General features: G+C 52.5%; 7 protein-coding genes across 7 annotated transcripts; 2 read left to right on the top strand and 5 right to left on the bottom strand.

Moving 5' to 3' along the window:
- The first annotated feature begins 5,756 nt into the window (after positions 1-5,756).
- M430DRAFT_212621 (hypothetical protein) lies at positions 5,757-6,521 on the top strand. The gene has a single exon (XM_024864482.1). The coding sequence runs from the start codon at positions 5,933-5,935 to the stop codon at positions 6,383-6,385; it is 453 nt and encodes a 150-aa protein (XP_024723095.1). The 5' UTR covers positions 5,757-5,932; the 3' UTR covers positions 6,386-6,521.
- A 3,352-nt stretch (positions 6,522-9,873) lies between these two features.
- M430DRAFT_16977 (hypothetical protein) lies at positions 9,874-11,846 on the bottom strand (the record flags this gene model as incomplete). The annotated part of the gene is made up of 2 exons (XM_024863571.1): positions 9,874-11,319; positions 11,370-11,846. 2 exons carry the CDS (start codon positions 11,844-11,846, stop codon positions 9,874-9,876), a joined length of 1,923 nt encoding a protein of 640 aa, XP_024723094.1.
- Positions 11,847-12,471: 625 nt separating this feature from the next.
- On the bottom strand, positions 12,472-12,751 carry M430DRAFT_212595 (hypothetical protein). The gene has a single exon (XM_024864481.1). The coding sequence runs from the start codon at positions 12,741-12,743 to the stop codon at positions 12,552-12,554; it is 192 nt and encodes a 63-aa protein (XP_024723093.1). The 5' UTR covers positions 12,744-12,751; the 3' UTR covers positions 12,472-12,551.
- Positions 12,752-12,950: 199 nt separating this feature from the next.
- On the top strand, positions 12,951-13,514 carry M430DRAFT_212582 (hypothetical protein). The gene has a single exon (XM_024864480.1). It carries the CDS (start codon positions 12,961-12,963, stop codon positions 13,315-13,317), a length of 357 nt encoding a protein of 118 aa, XP_024723092.1. The 5' UTR covers positions 12,951-12,960; the 3' UTR covers positions 13,318-13,514.
- A 1-nt stretch (position 13,515) lies between these two features.
- On the bottom strand, positions 13,516-15,896 carry M430DRAFT_212581 (hypothetical protein). The gene is made up of 4 exons (XM_024864479.1): positions 15,530-15,896; positions 15,342-15,477; positions 13,703-15,014; positions 13,516-13,641 (listed from the first exon to the last, which is right to left on the bottom strand). Exons 1-3 carry the CDS (start codon positions 15,764-15,766, stop codon positions 13,999-14,001), a joined length of 1,389 nt encoding a protein of 462 aa, XP_024723091.1. The 5' UTR covers positions 15,767-15,896; the 3' UTR covers positions 13,516-13,641; positions 13,703-13,998.
- Positions 15,636-16,494, bottom strand: M430DRAFT_212564 (hypothetical protein). Its single transcript, XM_024864477.1, has one exon. It carries the CDS (start codon positions 16,288-16,290, stop codon positions 15,778-15,780), a length of 513 nt encoding a protein of 170 aa, XP_024723090.1. The 5' UTR covers positions 16,291-16,494; the 3' UTR covers positions 15,636-15,777.
- A 25-nt stretch (positions 16,495-16,519) lies between these two features.
- M430DRAFT_33657 (hypothetical protein) lies at positions 16,520-17,700 on the bottom strand. The gene is made up of 3 exons (XM_024866410.1): positions 17,141-17,700; positions 17,007-17,076; positions 16,520-16,951 (listed from the first exon to the last, which is right to left on the bottom strand). The coding sequence occupies exons 1-3, from the start codon at positions 17,601-17,603 to the stop codon at positions 16,672-16,674; spliced, it is 813 nt and encodes a 270-aa protein (XP_024723089.1). The 5' UTR covers positions 17,604-17,700; the 3' UTR covers positions 16,520-16,671.
- Positions 17,701-18,242: the final 542 nt, after the last annotated feature.

Below are 18,242 nucleotides of genomic sequence, written 5' to 3'. Positions count from 1 at the left end.
TGTATGGTTTGGTGGTGGTGGAGGTGGATGGGATGGGATGGGATGATGATGGGTGGGATTGGTGGTGTGTAGTGAGAAGAGGGTCCTAGCCAGAGGAGGGATAGAGGCATATGAGATGATGGGATTATCAAGTATAGTATAGACTGTATAGTAGTCCTATTCATGGGCGGGCCAGGGAGGCGATCAGTCAGGAACAGGACAGGACAGGACAGGAACAGGGAAATCGAACTACTACTAAGACCGGCCAGTCCATCCAGTCCTACTATCACGTATCTGCCGTTGGAAATCTACCTTACCTGACCTACCTTACCTTAGCCAGCTGCCAGCTAGGTACATTCCATCCATCCAGCCAGACGACTGCTCCTCCGGTCTCGTCGTAAATGCTCGTGTCTTCCAGCCTTCCCTCCCCTCCGCCATCCGCCGTCCCTTCAAGCGCGAACCTTGACGGCGTGAGTCGACAAAAGGACGACGTGATCCTCCGGGACTTTTCGAGCCTTCTGTGTAACGGAGCCGACTCCGACTCCGTAGGCCGTGGGGCGGTTGGGACAGGCGTACTAGGCGTACTAAAGTCGAGGTACGGGACAGTCGCGTTACTGTAATCAAGCACGTTGTAGCCGTTGTAGGTAATTATGGCATCCAAGCGTCGTAGCGGGAGTCCCGACTTGCCCCATGCGGCTAGGCCCGCGACTTGGGCACCCCCGGAGAGAAAGCTGCGCAGACAAGAGAGTAAAGTAGTCTGAGGAGACAAGAGTAGTAGCGCAACGGGTGCGCCGCCGCAGGACGATGGTTGGGCAGGCCCCCCGACTGGCCCGACTGGGATTGCCCGTCAAGCCCCCCCTCCCCCCCCCCCCCCCCCCCCCGCCTGCGCCGAGGTCCCCGGCTCTGCCAATCACCGCCCGCCTTCCGGAGGGCGTGTGCGCGCAGGCCTTCTTCGGAGCTTTCATCAGACTTCAAAGCGGCGCCGTGCCAGGGCCAGGCTGGTGTGATGAGTCGCTTGGGACGTGGAACGTGTACAGTACAGTCCAGCACTATGTTCATACCTTATGCCCCGATACGGGTTACGAATAATGCACGCGCATAATTAGAAACCCGCGCGCCCCTCCTCTGCTGCGAATAATGCGCGCGCATAACAAGAGCCCCCCGTACGAATAAGGTGCTCGCATAAGCCTGGCAGCCGTACAGTAGTGAGGCCCGCGAGGCGTGCCTTGGGTCAGACTGGTAAGACTTCGCCCTCCAGACGGCCCAGCTTATAAGAAGAGGCTGTAGAGAGCAGACGAACCTTCGCTGTACGAATAATGTGCATGCATAAGCCCGCGGGGAGCACAGCAGTGGACAGGAAAAGCTTTTGGATGGGTGGTACCTCCGTACGTATGCTGGATGGTGGATGGTGGATGGTCGTATGGTAGAGGTGTATGGTCGTACTGCTACTGCGTCGCTCGTAAACTACACACCACCAAACACCCGCCACACCCTCTCTCGCGGCTTCGCCTGGAGACCGCATGCCAGATTACCATCCATCAGGTCAAATCAGCACACCATCAGGCCATGTCGGCCATCTAACGACTCGACGACCCGACCGAGGGAGGCGGGGTCCGCGAGAGTTGCCTTCGTATGTGCCATCGTATGAGAATTCATCGTCCTGCTACTCCCCGGACATGCAAAATGGCACCGGCGGCACAGCTGCGAATAGCAATATCCAAGTAATATAATATATCGTGATAGGATGCAGCAGACAGCAGTGGCAATTTGTGGCAATTTACACAGGACACGGTAGATATTGCCGTGACGGGGCATCATCTCACCTCTGCGGCCACAGCATGCTCCTCGAGCATCCGTATTGGACCACCGCTGCCCCAGAATCACGAGCAGAGACGCAGCGACAGCGAGTCGTCTCAAGCCTCCTCCCGAATCACACACAGCCACACAACCAAATATCAAATAATCAATCCACAAGGAAAAGAAAAAAAAAGGTACAAACAAATAAAAAACTTTTCCGGGAGATAAAAATAAAACATCAGCCCCTCATGCAGCCTTAACAGACAGCTCTATTGAACTGTACAATAATACCTGATACATCATACATGATCAGATATTCTGGGCTCTCAGCTCACTGCGTCATGCAATAAGAATCCATCCGGCAAACCAACTTCTGGTGAAAGAGGCGCGCGCGCGGGGAGGCGGCTTTTCCGGCCTCGAATAATGCAGGTATGCGCGCCGGGCCTTGGGAGAGAAGAGTAAAAATGTGAGAGAAAGTCAAAGACAAAAGAGACTTCTCACACACAAACTTTCCTCAACAATTGTTGTCTTCAGCCTGAGTCAGCCCTCGTCGCTCCTCTGCGCTCCCATTCGAGGGCCGCTCATGCACAGGACGGACTCGCGAGCGAGACGCGAAACACGTCGCTGTCCATTCAGACGGCGACCCAGCCCTCCAGTATGCTCCGTGGCGACGGGTCGCGATGCAATCATCCAGCCAAGGAGAATTCATTGATGCCAATATTGCCCGCCAGTCTTACTTTGGCTCTCTCGACTTTCCCCATCTCTTTCTTTGCCTCCGAGCCCGTCACTCGCGCGCGGCCGAGACGACCTATCACTCCTCCCGCCCTGCCCCTCTTATCCGCCAGACATCAAACATGACAGAATCTTCCCCACGAGTCATCGTATCTATCTATCGATAGCGGTCCTTGAGGCCTTAGGGCAAATTCAAAATCTGCTGGCCATTGCCAAGCAGCACAGTAGTGGTGGTAGTTTGTAGTTCGAGGTTCCAACTATCTATCAGCTTTGCCCCGCCTGCGATCAGGAAGTGGGGAAACCCCCTCCACATGGTTCGTGAAACTCGAAACAGTCGCTCGTTCTTCAGCCCAGTTTGCGCAACTAATGACGACGTCCAGCACCTCGTGCCGCAGGGCAGCCATCAGAGAGGTTTGCCGCCGCAGTGTACCAGGTAGTCCTATAGACAGGGTTGAATGGGTTGATAATAGTAAATGCTTCTGGCATCACGGGGACGGCAATCACTACAGTCTCTGCAACAGAGTAGACGGGATTGGGATGGATGACCGAGGCCAGTTCGGCACACAGGCTTGCTGCAGGAACGAGAGACAGGCACACTGACGGCTTCAGCCGCATCGTCAATAGCAGCATCAGCGAGAGCACTGAACAGAGTTTCTGTCACTATCTTCCTTGGGACGGCTGATAGAGCGGTTGAGAGTGGAGTCAAGCTCGAGTTCCTGGAAGATGGCTGAAGTTTCTGGAGCTCTTTCGTATGTATGACTTAAAACTTTTAGCTGTGCCGACTACCAACAAACTTAAAAACTGACGCCGTTGTTTGAGACTGTCCCAAATGCCCGTACCGAAGAGCTGGCTGGGTTTCCCCTGGGCGTCATCCAGATTTCAGCGCTGGAGGCTGGATGGCGGACGCACTACTGGATAACCAATCCACTTATCGATACCAGATAGCAGCCCGATGCTGCGATCCCGCATCGATAGCTGATAGGTACGTGAGACCCGAAGCCTCCGTACGATTTAGTCAGGACAATCAGGAATCCAGGCTCGAGAGGAGAGACAACTGGCCGAGTACAAGAGCGCAGCGTGTCGCCCAGTTGGAGGTTCGGAGAGGCCACCATTCAGTTGAGAGAGTAACTCTTGCTCATTTCTCATCCCAACCCATCGTGCTGTGCTCTGCACCCAACCTGGACTGTGCCACGCTCATTAATTGGCGGTGCATTGGTTGTGCACAAACCAGTCGCTGCATGGTACGGGCGCTGTGCTGTGCTGTGCTGTGCTGGACCGTAGCAAATGCAATGCATTGGACAGCACAAAAGATGTACAACGACCTGGACTGCTAAAGATAGGTACAGACTGTGGAATTGCCTAACTGAGGTAGTCCCTCCTGGGCCTAGCTCCTGGCTGCTTTTGCGCGCCGCGGTGGGTGGCCTGTGGTGCGGAGCGGCGAGATGAGATGCGAGATGCACAGTAGCGTTGGCCTTGATTTCGAGGCCCCCACGCCCGTCCCGCATGGCCGCATCTCTTTCTCGCGGCTCGCCCTGTCCTGAGTCCTCATTCTATGGTGTCCACTCCCCTACAGTCCCGACACTACAGAGCATCGCGCGGCAGATCCCAGTCCTCTGGCCGCCCAGTTGTCCTCTTCAGGCTCCTCTCCTCCGTCCCTGGTCCTGTTTGATGATCGGGAAGCGAGATTCATCTCCCTCGGCGGAATCCACGACTGGGACCATGGAATCATTCCAGAACGGAGATGCCTAGCAGTCTGGGAGACGCTTGCCGGGGCCAGCGTCGCAGCCGACGAGACGGCGGATTGAGTGGACAGCCCACGGCAGCCCTCGACAGCCCTCCCCAGCCCGTGGGCAGCAGCTCCCTACCGCTCTAGGGAATGCCTTTCCGGAGACGACCGTCTTATCGTCCTGCGCTGGAGATGCTACTGTACAGAGTACAGTGCTGCAGCACCACCAACCGGGGATGCTGGGCGTTGGAGTCGAGGTGGAACAGGACCGACGACCATCCCTGCCGTGTCGACTGGTCGATGGTCATTCTTACGAGTCCCGCGTACCGTGCCCTCAGTCTGCTGCAGGTACAACGCAGGTACATACGGCCATGCGTTGAACCTAGGTATCTCTGCATGGTGATGATGATCGGGGGCCCTCTAGTGCTGCAAAACGGTTCCAACGCATGAGCTTCTTCCCACTACTGCCACCTGCCAACGGGCACTCTTACTCGGTGCATCGTCTACGGTGTTGTGTCCTGTGTTGTTGCGTGTGATGGCCATACAATGATACAACTCACTACTACGTACAGTGCTCGACGCCCAGGACGGCACGCCCACCACCATCTGGAGCCTAACTCGCTTCTTCCCGTTCGTATCGATTAGAACTGGGCTATCTGGCCACAAGCCTCAAGGCCGGCCGCCCGAGAGCCACGTACCCGTCCGGGTCGATGAGGATCCAGGAACCATAGTCGTGATTCCTAGCCCGCTATCCACCCCACCCGCGGGCCCGGCTCATACGCTCTAAGCTCCCTATGGGATTGGTTTACTGGAAGACGTAAGGTAGGGTTCACCATCCTAGTCCATCCAGAACTCGAATACCCTCAAAATCGCGCCGCACATGCGAACCGTCTTGTCGATGAGCTGCCGTGCTGTACACACCTATCTGCTGTGTCGCAGTAGTCTTTCAGCGACCGCAGATATGATACCGGGCAGAGAGAGGGAAGAGGAGGATGGAACAATCTGACAGGTTCCAACGACTTATCTCCTGGGAGGACGGCTGGGGTCTTCCGGTGCATCTATTTACGAATTCCATCCTGCGATCTACACATCTGCAAGCCATAAAAAACCTTTTCTCGACCAGCGTACACGTGCTCTCGTCGCTCCAGCTCCAGCTCCCGGTACCTAGGGGTCTCGCACATGTCTCACACACGTGCCCATCTCTTCCATCTTGCAAGTTCGCTGCTCATCTCGCCCACCTTTATCTGTTACTTAAGAGCAATTACTTAGATCTACCGGCAGCTATTTTCCTGGGGTGCCAGAAAATCGCCGACGGGTCGAGAGCACCACAAGTCGTAAACAAGTAATCTCCCCCGGATTCCATCTCGTATCGACTCGGCCCACTGCTGGTTATCGGCAGATTCTTACCAACCCGCTGTGGTCATTGCAGAGGTATTTGATTTGTTCGCTGCAGGATTTGTGACGTTTCGCCGGAACTGTTTGGACAGTCGGCTTCCCGTACGCTGTATCCAATGACAAACGCTTATTTTGTTCCTTTTGCCGGGCATTTCTGTCACTCAAAAACCAGCTTTCGGGGACGACAACTGCTGCTGTCACATTCATCCGCATCACATCACTCTGGAGGCCTCGCACGCAGGTTCTACTGTACGGCACTGACAGTAATTGCGATCTACTGAATCGCAGTGGGGCCACGGGCAAATGAGAGCATTATTCGCCTGCGAATGTCTCTCGCTGCCTCAGTCCCTCTCGGTACGCTTCCCCGGGCCCGGCATTCAACTATTGGAGCTCTTAGGGCTCCAGGACAGACGTGCGCGGTCTAGTCCCTGCGTGCTCCGAGAGATTATTTTTATATTCTTACCTCATACTGGTCTGGACGGAGGATTCATTGGTGACAATGTCCCAGTCTCCACATTGATAAATGGAACTGTTAATTGCTTGATTGATTTACCCTTCGATCCTCCTCCCCATGCTGCTGGGCCGGCCATACAAGAGTATCATTTCCTGATTTCCGCACCTGCCCCGGCGCCAGCGCCCTGGCGCACCCGCGTACCTTGGCGACGGGCTTCCGACGACGTTTCACCGGGAGCCAGGCCTCGATCGCCTAACCCTCGTCGGCCGCGGCGGCAGGGTCCGCGGGCCCGGAATCCCTGATAACGGGGGGGGAAGACGTTTCTTATGCCTCACGAAATGATGTATCAGGGCCACGGAACAGAACCCAGAACATTGCTTTGGAAATAACGTGGTTCATGCATCGTCCTCCAAGTCGGGTTGGTCCCTCGGCAATGCATTCGTTTGCTGTTTGGTGGGTTTGCATTGCTATGGGGAGTGAGCATGGCATTATGCGTGTCTTGAATCGTCAGTGCATATACCACGGGCAGGTCTGCATGCACTTCTGTTTTGGGGACTGCTTTGCAGAGACGTTCTATCGCGTAGGTATGCTGTATGCATGTACATACGAGGTTTGTACATTCTGGCTGACTGTGAAAGTTGCCAGTGCGCGGAGATACACGCACCGCTGCTGATCCCAAGTTCTTATCTGGAGATCGGAGAGATCTCTTGCAATGTGCCGGCGGGCTGATCGCACCCTGAGATGCACGGCGGACGATAGGAGAAATAGCTGCTTGATAGTAGCAGCCGTACGGAGTAGCGAAGCCCGAGTTGGGGGATCTACATCCGCTTCCTTCTTCCGCTCTCTATTGTGCTTGCCTCCCAATAGATGAGTCGAAATTTGGAGAGGTCTTCGAGACGGGATCTCGTTCGTATTGAGATTTTCTTCCATGCACCTTTTTTTAGACAAGGTCTGATTCAACACCGTGCGGAAAGTTCTCGTACCGGGATAGGATGCATGCGGGTATAATGTGAAGATTCACATCTTCCAGATTCAAGCCTCGTTTCACTGTTCTGTCTCTATCTGCAATTTCCTGTCGTTGTCTCTTAGCCTCATTCGTCCCTTCACTTCCCGACTCATCTCCGAATATCCACGTTCCAAGGCTTTTCTGGATCGATTCGTTCATTCTTGGGGATCTTGTGCGTATGCCGATGAAAGCAAGCTTGGTAGGTTATCTGGCTAGTACTAAGAATTGGAATTCTCTTTCTGCCAAGGAGCGGGCTTGCTCTCGAGCTTGTGAGCAGCTGAGCTCGGGAGGGGGTTCTGAGCATCGACAAGGTTCGACGACGAAAAGTGTTGGCTGTTCTATACGAAGGTTGGATAGGACGGCATGATCGAAAGCCTCGTTCTTCTTGACGACCGTTTAGCCTTATGTTCTGTGCGTAGGCCCGCACTGTGCATTGGAAAGCTGCCTTTTGCGTGCACAGAGGTGCTAGATACTAGACCGTCACGTTGAGGTGAGCATCAACATCTACTCAAACTGCCGAGCCTCAACGGTTGACAGTTGACCATGTTGAGGTGAGGTTGTCGGAGCGGAGATGTCCCAAATTTCTGCTCTCTGCTTCGAAGAGTGTGACCCGCCAGCGATTGTAGTGTACCGCATACATAGAGAGAACATGATGTATGTTCTTAGTGCAGATCCAACCCTGATGTATTGTTGGTTGGACATCTAGTCAGTTTATCTTCTTCAGTATTTGGTGAGAGTGTCTCTTTCCAATGCGAGATAGAAGAAGGATTGCAGTGTTTTAGATGGTGCGAGGTTGCGTCAGGAGAGCTGCGAGTGCACTCTTGCTTGCTAGCTTGCTCCTGCGAAAATGAAAGGTGGTGAGATCAATTTCTGCGTATCGCTGATGTAGCTAATCCATATCTCATCATCATGTCCTTCAACATCGTCTGTTCCCGGGTTTATGGCTTTGTCTTCTCTTGTATGATGGGATGGGATGGGAGCGGGCGTTCTATCCTCAATATCGATGTTTTATCTTTGGAATTATCATTCATAGTTCTAACTAGACTGTCCTCATTCCCTAACCCAGGAGAACTATGGAGGTGCAATCTCTTTGGCTAAGCAGTCTTTTGAAGCAGCTGGCATTCCCGGCGCAAAAAACCCATGATCCTTACGACACTGGCAACGCCAACTGTCCCCACACAAAAAAAAAGAAATAATCCCCCTCTTTCCTATTCCACCGAATTATGAATCTTGGATATAGAATCTGTTTACCTCTTGGGTTATCTGCTTCTTCTGCTGCTTCTTCTTCTTCTTGATGTATTCTTCCTTTGTGGGAGGGGCCGCGATGGGGAATAGAGCGTGATGTGGGATGGGATGACAGGCAGGGCAGGGAAGGAGTGGGATAGGGTAATTAACAAAAAAAGCGGTGTTTTTGTTATTGTGTTATACATGTTACACTGTATAGGTACTTAGGGTAAGAGTATCTTTATGATTTTTTAAGAGTGATAAGGGGGGGCTATCTCTGTACATACATACAAATCAAAATCAAATACATCTTCTTATATCAAACATGATTTCTATAATTGAAATGCTAATACCTAGATGCTTACCTTCTCATTTCTTATGTATCTAGAAATTTCCATCTTTTGACACATACCCCCCCAAAAAATATACATATACACAAAGCAAGAAAGAAAGAAGGAAAGTGATTAAGTACCAGATTAATGATATGCATCTCTCACTAATTGCCCCGGCTTTGCTTAACATATATAACCATGTCTAAAGTGTGTATGTATATAAGGAACGAACGATGAGTTTGTGTTTGTGTTTGAATAGCGATTATTTCATTGCAAGAAAAAGCCGGGGGAAAAGGGGGGGGGGATACAGAAAGTCAGAACTACCGAAAACCAGAAAACCAGAAATCCAGAGAGGCAGCAAGAAGCCTTACATTATCTATCACATCAACACCACGGGCTAAGGTAGTTTGGTCGATTTGATTTGATTTGTTGGCTTGGTTGGGCTGGTTATTTTATTTATTTTATAAGCCCCTTACCCCCCCCCCCCCCCCAACCAAATCCAAATCCAAATCTTTCTTTCTAATCCTCATAATACTAATCAAAACACCCCGCTATATACCTATTCATCATTGATTCCAACTATCCATATCCATCTCCCCTCACTACAAGCAAGAATTCCCAACCTCTTAATCTCTGGCGCGCTACACATATATGTTTTTATGAGGGTTGAGATGGGATGGGATGGGGTGGGATGGGAGGAGTAGGTAGATATATATATGTCTAGAATGAGTTTGGATTGGGTTGAGGAAAGGAAAGGAATGGAAAGAATAGAGAGAGAGATGAATGGATAGAAGAGCAAGTATTGTAGGTAGATAGGTAGATAGGTAGGTAGGTAGGTAGGTAGGTAGGTAGGAACGAACGTTCGAACAATCAGTATTAGCAAGCTAGTACCCCCTTCCTGACTTCCAGAAGAAAGAAAAGAAAACAAAAGCGAAGTATCTCGATCGATATCTTAATACATTAAATATAAATAAGTAAACATCCACGCCTATCTATCGTACAAGAAAAATCGCCATCCCAGTGCCGGCCCTTCCATACTCCATCTCGGACGCGCAAACAAACAAATGCCCAACTAACCCGTGGTATCATACATATGGAACCAAGTCCTCGTTTCGTCTTTTTATTTCCAAAGGAACGCTCGCTCGCTCGCTCGCTCAAAGGGGCAAGAAAGAAAACAAGAAACTGCTGCTGCAACAAGCTAGGAGAGAGAGGGAAATTAGGTATTTCTTCACACAGGGCTACCGCCCTTCCCCAGCGTCATCTGACTCAGGCTTAACGTCCGCGGGCCGATCCTCGGGCCCGCGGCGCGATTGCTCGAGATCTCGCCGAAGATCTCGCCGCCGAAGGGGGGCTCGGGCCGTTCTTCGGCCGGCGTCTGGAAGTCGTCGTCGTCGTCGTTCTGGCCGAACCGGCCTTCGTCATCGCTGCTGTTGTCCGGGTCGGAAGAGGAGAATCCGACCCGGCGCGGGTCTGCGTGCTCCGTGCCGGCGGAGTGCAGAGCCTGGAGCCGCGCCTGGAGATCTACAACCACGGTCTCGAGATCTTGGCGCGCTGCTTGCTCCGCGAGGATCATGTTGAGCAGCGCCGTGTAGTGCTCGGATGTCAGGTGACCGTCTTTGGGCAACGCCGGGGAGCTTGGTGGCATGCCGCGGATGGTCGTGGAGGTAGAGAGCGGACGGGGGACGTTTGGTGAGGAGTTGAGGGTTGTTTGCTCAGGGGAAGTAAGGACTTGTGGGCGAGAGGCGTTATCAAAGAAAGGATAATAGGAATTATTGGTCGAAACTGTCGAAGGTCGACTGCTCTCATATAAAGATTGGCTACCCCGCGATACAGGACCGCGGGAATTCTGACGCCGCTGTGTTTCTCGCGACTCTTGCCGCTTTGCAAAAGATGGTTCTGGATGGTCCGTCGCTGATAGAGTCAAGGATGTCCTGCGTCCTCTCCTAGAGCTTCTTGGGGGCGGATCCGGAAACACGAGACGGTCTGTCGATGCATGACTGCGCGATCGAAATACCGCCTTTTCCATTCCACGCACGCGCGCTTCAAGCCTCAGCACTCGAGTCTCGAGGCTGGCCGCCTGCGTTATTTTCATCCCGGCCATCTCACCCATCAGTCCGAAGTTGAATGGCTGCGGCGGCGGCTCTTCTGCGCGAACATCCTGCTCGTCCGCCTCCTCCCCTTCAGGCTTGTTGGTAGACACTGGTGAAAGCACAACTGGGTCATAGCTTTCTCTCCAATATCTAATCTCATCACTTCGCCGCCTGATATTACTCGCTGATGTGGTCCCCCGCAGTTCGCCAACGCTCCGCGATTTTCGTCTCGGGTGGCTGCCGCTCGTCAGGGCGATTCCGACCGCCGCCTCGGGCTCGTCGTCATGGAAGACCCGACTCCCCCTAGCATGGCTGCTTGCTGGCCTTGGTGACAGACCAGTCCAATCCACATATCCCGTCGCTCTATTTGGCACCCACAGTCCGCTCGGTGTTGTGGCTCCTCTAGGTCTCGTCTGCCAGTTTGCTTGTGTAATATCGCCGTTGATGTTGGTGCTGGCTAGAGGGAATTCCTCAGTGGACGCCGAGTGAGAGTGCAATGCTCGATTGAATTCGTTGATGGGTAGTGAGGCCGAGCGCTGTTTTGAGAGGGTACCTTTCGGGCTTCTGCTCAACCCAGTAGGAACCTACATTTGTTAGCTATGTTCAAGGAGATTGGTGGGCCTGGATAACGAACACTACGGTGTTGTCCCGCCCGTACACCACTTGTCGAGGAGGCACTGGGCTTATGTTTCCTTCTAAAGAATTTGCCAAATACATTTCTCAGGGAGGGCCTCCTCCCTCTGGCGCTCGAACCTGATTGTATACTTGTGGAGACCCCTAAAGGCGTTGGCTGACTTGTAGGCGGCGCGGGTGGTGCATATGACGGTTGCGGAGGCGCCGTCTCGGACTCGAGACTTAGATTGTCCAGGAAAACGTCAATTCCTTCTCGTCGAAGTGTACTGTCCGCAGACAGTCTCAGGTGCATTTCCTTCTCGACGCCTTCGCTGCCTTGAGGAACTGGCATGCCCGGGCCAACAGGTTTAAAAGGAAATTCGTCGTCCTCCGAAAATGGAATCGGGTTGCTGATGGGCTTCCCCTTGACCGATGACCCAATGTTCATTCGATTGTGCCCATCCGATCTCCATCTTCCATGTCCCTTGGATTTGCTCATCTTACTACTTGCAAATCCGATCGTGGGCCCTTAACCCACCCAGTGCTCAGACAGGATCGAAGACGGCGATGACCCAGCGGTACCTGCATTGGTGGGGTGGTCCCGGACCCGTATCCGCAGGACTGGAGCGGGAAGGATATCAGCGTCCGAGTGTTTTTCAATAGTCGAACGTCGCTTGAGCGCAAGTCTTTGACAAATACCTAGAGCGGCCGTTGATCACCTGGATTATGGATATAGCAGAGGACCCAATTCGGCTTCCTCGGCCAAGCATCGGAAATAGCTAACGCGAATAATCGAAGATTGGCACTTGGTGTCCTGGAGCCAATAAATACGATGCTGGGAAGACGGGTTGAAATAGCAGATACGCAGCAAACTCTTATACAGAAGTCACCTCATGGTCCGAGTATATGTGCGTTGCGGTGTTGTCGAGACCGAGCAGAGCCAGCGATCAACGCGGAGGGACCAGCGCGTATCATATATTTCCCGAACAGCGGTCAGCCATGGACAAGGGGAGTCTGGGAGAAGAAGGCTCGACCCCGAGCATGATGGAAGATTGGGCAAGGGTTTGAATCGAAGAGTGTAGGTCCCTGAACATCAATCAAAAGCGCGGATTTAAAGACCCCTGCTGAGCCGCGTACGGGATATGTGACAGTGTGGCAGTCTGGCAGAAAGCCTACCCCACGAAGTCCCTCACGGTCTTGGCTTCTACGCGAATGAGAGGTCTAGGCTGAGGCCCGGTGCGTGTCCTCCAACGGCGCCGAGACATCCCGCGAGAACGTTGACTCTGAGGATCAGTCGAGTCGATTCATCGAGTCGGACGGAAAAATCGGGGAGACTGTCATCGCGCCCCTGCGAGTGCGAGCGACGCCGTGGGCAGGACCAATGTGAATGGTTCATTCATGGAGTTTACATGAAACAAGTTGAAAGATTCCGATTTCGAGACTCGGGTCCTCGGCCTCTCACAGTCGACGCCTCTAGGGGTCTGGACAACCCTTCTCCACAATTATAGGCCATCGAGGCGAAAGGGGCTGTTTTGACATATCAAGAGGGGGGGTCTGGATGAATGCACTGAAGCACACCGCACAGTATGTATGGAGGGTTTGAGCCCGCGATTATGCCTCATGCTTCTGTAAGCGTTGAATTATTATGCATCGTGACTTGGCAGCTGCGATGGCCTATAGGACCTGTCTTGAGCAGTCATGCTGTCGAGAGCGTGTGGCTCGAATGTCGACATGTCGAATGCTCGTCCAAGCGCCCCCTCTCAACTCTTCAAGCCTCCGCGTCTCCCCAAGGAGTACGAGGTGTTTATATTTGCTACTGGACAGTCCGCCGCACTTCAAAGCGATCAGACATTCTACATGAAACATCGCTAGCCTCCACTCTTTCGTCTGATGCTGACGAACTACCCTTGAATTCGCGTGGCAACGGGCAACGGGCAACGGGCAGCGCCACGCCGCAGCAGTACTTGTAGCAAGTATAGTATAGGTAGGAACCTGTGGATAAGGACTCCCTTTTACAGTCCCTGCTAGGATGCCCGATTAGATTCACAGATTCAACGGCGCCTTACGCATTCAACGACGCCACTGATGGGTATCGAAGATCCGAATGTTCTTCCAGAAATTCCATCCATCGCTTCAGGAAATTGCTGCCTCTGCAACGATCACACATGGAATGTTAGCACGGCGTCTCAGTTGATCGAGGGGAAGCCCCCTAGAGAATGTGATTTGAACTCACGCTCCAACAGTTTCTGAATCGCCGATGATGGTCAGAGAACGGCGCGGTCGGGTCATAGCGACTTTTTTTTTCTGCATCAGCGAGCGCCCTGTAGGGTAGGAGCAGATATGGGAGGGTCTTACCGTTTAATCTACGCTTTTCTCCTAGGAAGCCAACTTCGTGTTCCGGGTTGCTTCTGACAAGGCTGACGATGACGGCTTCTTTTTCCCGTCCCTGAAAACCATCCACGCTTCCCAGTTCGATTCCAGGAAATTCCTCTTTCAGTGTGCGGGATATTAAAGAAAGCTATAGGTGTAAGTATTTTCTCAAATTGGGTTGTAGAGGGGCGCAAGATATCAATTACTGAAGTCCCTTCCTTCCGTGACCAAGAAGGCCACGTTGGATAGGGTGGTCCAACATGACAAACTTCCTCAACCAGTCATATTTCATATGTCCTTAGACCGAATGAAAAATCCAGTGATTGATATCTTGCACTCTCACTACAAGGTGGATTGAGATTGAACTGTTTGGAACGGCCTGTTCTTACCTGGGCATTGTACGGTGTGATGACAGCTATATCTTCAGGATTCAGACCTGCGTTGACGAGATTCTGCACGTGTTGCTTCACCAGAGACGCCTCCATCTCATTGCTTTTACTCTCCCCCATCATACCCTTCCCAGCCTTCTTATCAACATCTTCTTCCTCGCTCTTCTCTGGGAAATCTCCGCCTTGCGTGTCGAAGAAAATTAAAGGCTCGATAGTATCTTCGTTTTCCTCGATCTCGTAGGGTAGTTCCTTTAGAAGTCTTGCCTTAACCCCCTCAGCTGCCTCCAATTTTGACTCGTACAATTCGTCGGATGGGAATCTCATGATTTTCTCATGCATGCGATACTGTATTGTCAGCATTCTCTTGATCCCAGGTCCATGAATTTTTAGTAGCCTATCGAACAGCGTCGTCTCGAGGGTCATTCCTTTGATGATCCCTCCCTCTTCTTTGCTCTTAGTCTTTGTCTTAGAATTCAATGACTTGATCGTGGGCGGTAGTTGAAGGTGGTCACCAGCAAGAACAACCTTTTTCGCCTTCAAGAGTGGCACCCAGCACTGTGCTTCTAAAGCTTGACTTGCTTCATCGATGATGACGACATCAAAGTCTTCGTCCTTCAACTGGAAGCCCCCTGCGCCGTGTAGAGTGGCGAGCACGACCTTGCTCCCCCCGATGAGTGTACCGACGCACTTCTTCTCCCTCTCCCTGTACTCTTTCCGGAGCTCCTTTAGATCACCATATATTGCTTTCCGCTCTCTTCCATTCCTCGTCTTGCGAATTGAAGCTTGCTTTGCGTCCATTTCCTTTCTCACGTCTTTGACAATGGCAGCGGCATCGGATGTCTGGGTTAACACATCCAGCGAGTGATTTAATACGGACGGTAGGAGCCTTGCTGGATGTCCGAGTCGTACTGTCCCGGAAGTCAGAACTGTAGTTCTAAAGAGACAAAACGAGAATTGATACGGAGGATGGGAAAGGGATACGATAGATCAACTATCAAAAATCCTTTCACAGAGTCTCGTGGCTACTAAACCACTGACGGCCATTCGTTGTGAGTAAACCCAAAACTAAGACAGGATATCAGATCTCTGTGAGTCCTAAGATTCTGATAACTGAAAGCTTTCTTGATACCATGAAATCCAAGTTCCATAACACCGCAACACCGAATATGATCCATAACTCGCAAGACATAAGTAAACTGTAAAGGAACAGAGGAAGCTGCCCCGGGATTACCAACCTATGGGTATCTTATGAGGAGCTAGCCGTTCGACTATGTTGTCAACAGATATATTCGAAGGTCCACAAACCAAGACTCGAAGATTCTGCTTCAGCATTTGTAAGATGAGTTCAATCAACGTGTGAGTCTTGCCTGTCTAGTTCCGGTGGTCAATAAATGTGAGGAAATCAAGCGCTTTGAATACTCACTCCTGGCGGTCCATGGATGAGAGCCACCTCCCGAGAAGCCAGAGCAAACCGGATAGCATCTTTCTGTGACGGGTTCAAGCTGTCATCAATCCACTCAACCGTTCCAGTAGATTCAAGATCGTCTGGGACTGGGGAAGGACTGGTGAGCCCAAACAAGACCCTGACGAAATTTGAATATTCATCTGGCTTCATCTTCTGCAGCCTGGTCATGGTCTGATTCATCCTACACCCCAACATCAGTCCCCTACCTACTTCAACACCACATTCCGAAAGAGCACCCACCTCTTGTAAGTAACATCGTTAGCCAGTTTAACCAGCCACAACCTCTTCATCCCAATCACATTGTCATCATCCTCCGCATCCAGCGCAACCCACACCGCACTCCTCCCCACCCTAGTAACCACGCCCCTACTCCCCTTGGCCTCCAACTCCCTCACCTCCCTCTTCTTCGCGCTGCCCGCCGGCTGCTCCGCCAGGACCACGATATCCCCGACGCGGATGCCATGCTCCGGCAGCTCGCCCTCCGCCCTCGCCGTCGCCGGGTCCGGGCCCAGCTCCACGACCGTCTTGCCCCCCAGCCCCGTGCGCTGCGAGCTCAGCGACAGATTGGTGATGGCGATCCCCGCCCGCTGCAGGGCTGTCGGCGACGTGTTCGAGATCAGTGATGCCGTCTCTGAGAGCTCGGATTGGAGCTCGGCGTCCAGGAGCGCGAGTTGCGTGCCTGCGAACGAGGGGATGTCTACTGCGCCTTGGGGCGCCATGTTTATTAGTTGGGCAGAGGCAAATTTGTAGTAGGGATCATCTGGGAGGGGTTCGTGGTAGGAGTTTCACGTTGTCTAGATGGCTCTTGGAAATAGGTACAATGCTTCGTGCTGGTCATGTGAGGTCGTGACGATGATCGGGCGAGGTTGAATGTGGGGTTTGCCGGGCACTTTTTCTTTGGACGTGGAACACCGAACGGCAGCATATATTATTCTCTGAGGGAGCTATCTTGCTCCTGAATCATTTGAATTTTCATTGATATCTACGATTGGGTATTTACATGGTTGATGCCTCCATTCCTATATAACGCCCCCAAATTCCCTTACAGTATAGAATATCACAGTTCTTTACTCCGCCATGTTTATTTACCCCTCCCCTCGTCAGTTCTCGAAGGCGGTTGGCTCCACCACGACGACAATGACTAGAGAGGTAACCATCAACGCAAACGTTATCGCCGCCACCAGTGCGATACTGCCCCTACTCGCAGGGAATTTGCCTTTTATTATCCAGTGCTGCCCTTCAAAGTATCTGTTGAACCCAAGGAAGAGTATGGCGATGCTTATGCCGAGGAACGTTGCGCCTAACGGCTTGCCCATCTGCCGTAGATGTCGATATGCATCGTTTCCCCCCTTGCTAGCGGAGGAAACGTTGAGACGAAAGCTATGCCAACGTCAGCCGGGTGTATACAGTGAGGGATCGCGTAAAGGAGGCGTACAGCTGTGTGATGGCGATGCCAATGGATGCGAAAGCCAGCGAGGTGCGGAGCCACGCCAGGAATGTACGTTCTGCCCATGATATATATGTATTAACACCCCCAAACCTACCCAGTTGGATGTCAACATATCATACCGAGAGCCAGATGATCTCTGGCCACGCTCCCCTTGTTCTCCAGCTCCACGGACCCATATTCCGATGCCAGCCTCGCCCACCACGACGTGTGCTCGCTCGCTACCGAATCCTGCTCGTGCTGCTCAGACTCAGACGTCCGCCCTGATCGCCGAATATTCGTCGTGCTGGACGACCGTCCTTCCCTGCTCTGAGTGCTCTGATAGTTCATATTCCGCGAGCTCGACCTCCTCACGATGCTGGTCTCCTCGTCCGCGCTGGACTCCGCCTCTGCAGTCCTCCCATCGCAGCCCCTGAGCCGTGGGCTGGCAGGAGTCGAATTGCTCGAGTCGCCCATGGCTGCTTTCCGAGCCCGTGCGGATTCTAAGATGCTGTCGATGCGATCCTTCGGCGACTGGACAATACGCGATGGAGCTCGAGATCGCGCGGGTTTGGACGTCTCGGCATCCCCGGTTGGAGCAGACATCTTCGAGAGGGGTTCGAGAGCGGCGAACCGTGAACCTTATAATTCGAAAATTCGGACAGGGGCTCGTTGCCGAAAGCGAGTTGTTGGATTGCGAGCCCGTCCGCCCCTTTGTTCGCCATATGCGGCGTCATACTCGCGATGGCGCACGGACCACCGTACGCATAAGTTCACAATGAACCAACGGAATCTTGGTATTACGGTAAACCAGTAGTACCTCACATGTTGTGGGGGAATGTGTAGCGTCACATGATTCGCTCGGCTGATCTCGCTTACCTAACTTTAGCATAAGGTTTCCTGAGCTAAACGGCAACGGGATGCTCCTCCCCCACATTCTAACATGAACCAACCAAGTGTGAATTCGAAGTGTTCTTGAAGGATTGAAGATGATCGAGTTCGACACTAACATCAAGAGCTCAATCGAGAGCCAGACTGAGCAGATTCGCCCTCCCATCCTCTTTCTCTTGCAATGCCCCTTCCCCAGGCTCCGACATGATCAGCGAAATACTTTACTCAGTAGCCCGAATGCTCCAGCCTCCAGTTCAAATTCTCCTCTCGCCTAGCATCCATATCCATCCCCTTAGGAGTTTATCGATCGACCATGAGGAGAAAAAGTGGTAGTGCTACTCCTTGATAACAACA

Source organism: Amorphotheca resinae, assembly GCF_003019875.1.
Source record: "Amorphotheca resinae ATCC 22711 unplaced genomic scaffold M430scaffold_3, whole genome shotgun sequence".
Classification (NCBI taxonomy): domain Eukaryota; kingdom Fungi; phylum Ascomycota; class Leotiomycetes; order Helotiales; family Amorphothecaceae; genus Amorphotheca; species Amorphotheca resinae.
The sequence above is the reverse complement of the archived record's forward strand: the minus strand, read 5'-3'. Positions and strand labels throughout refer to the sequence as shown.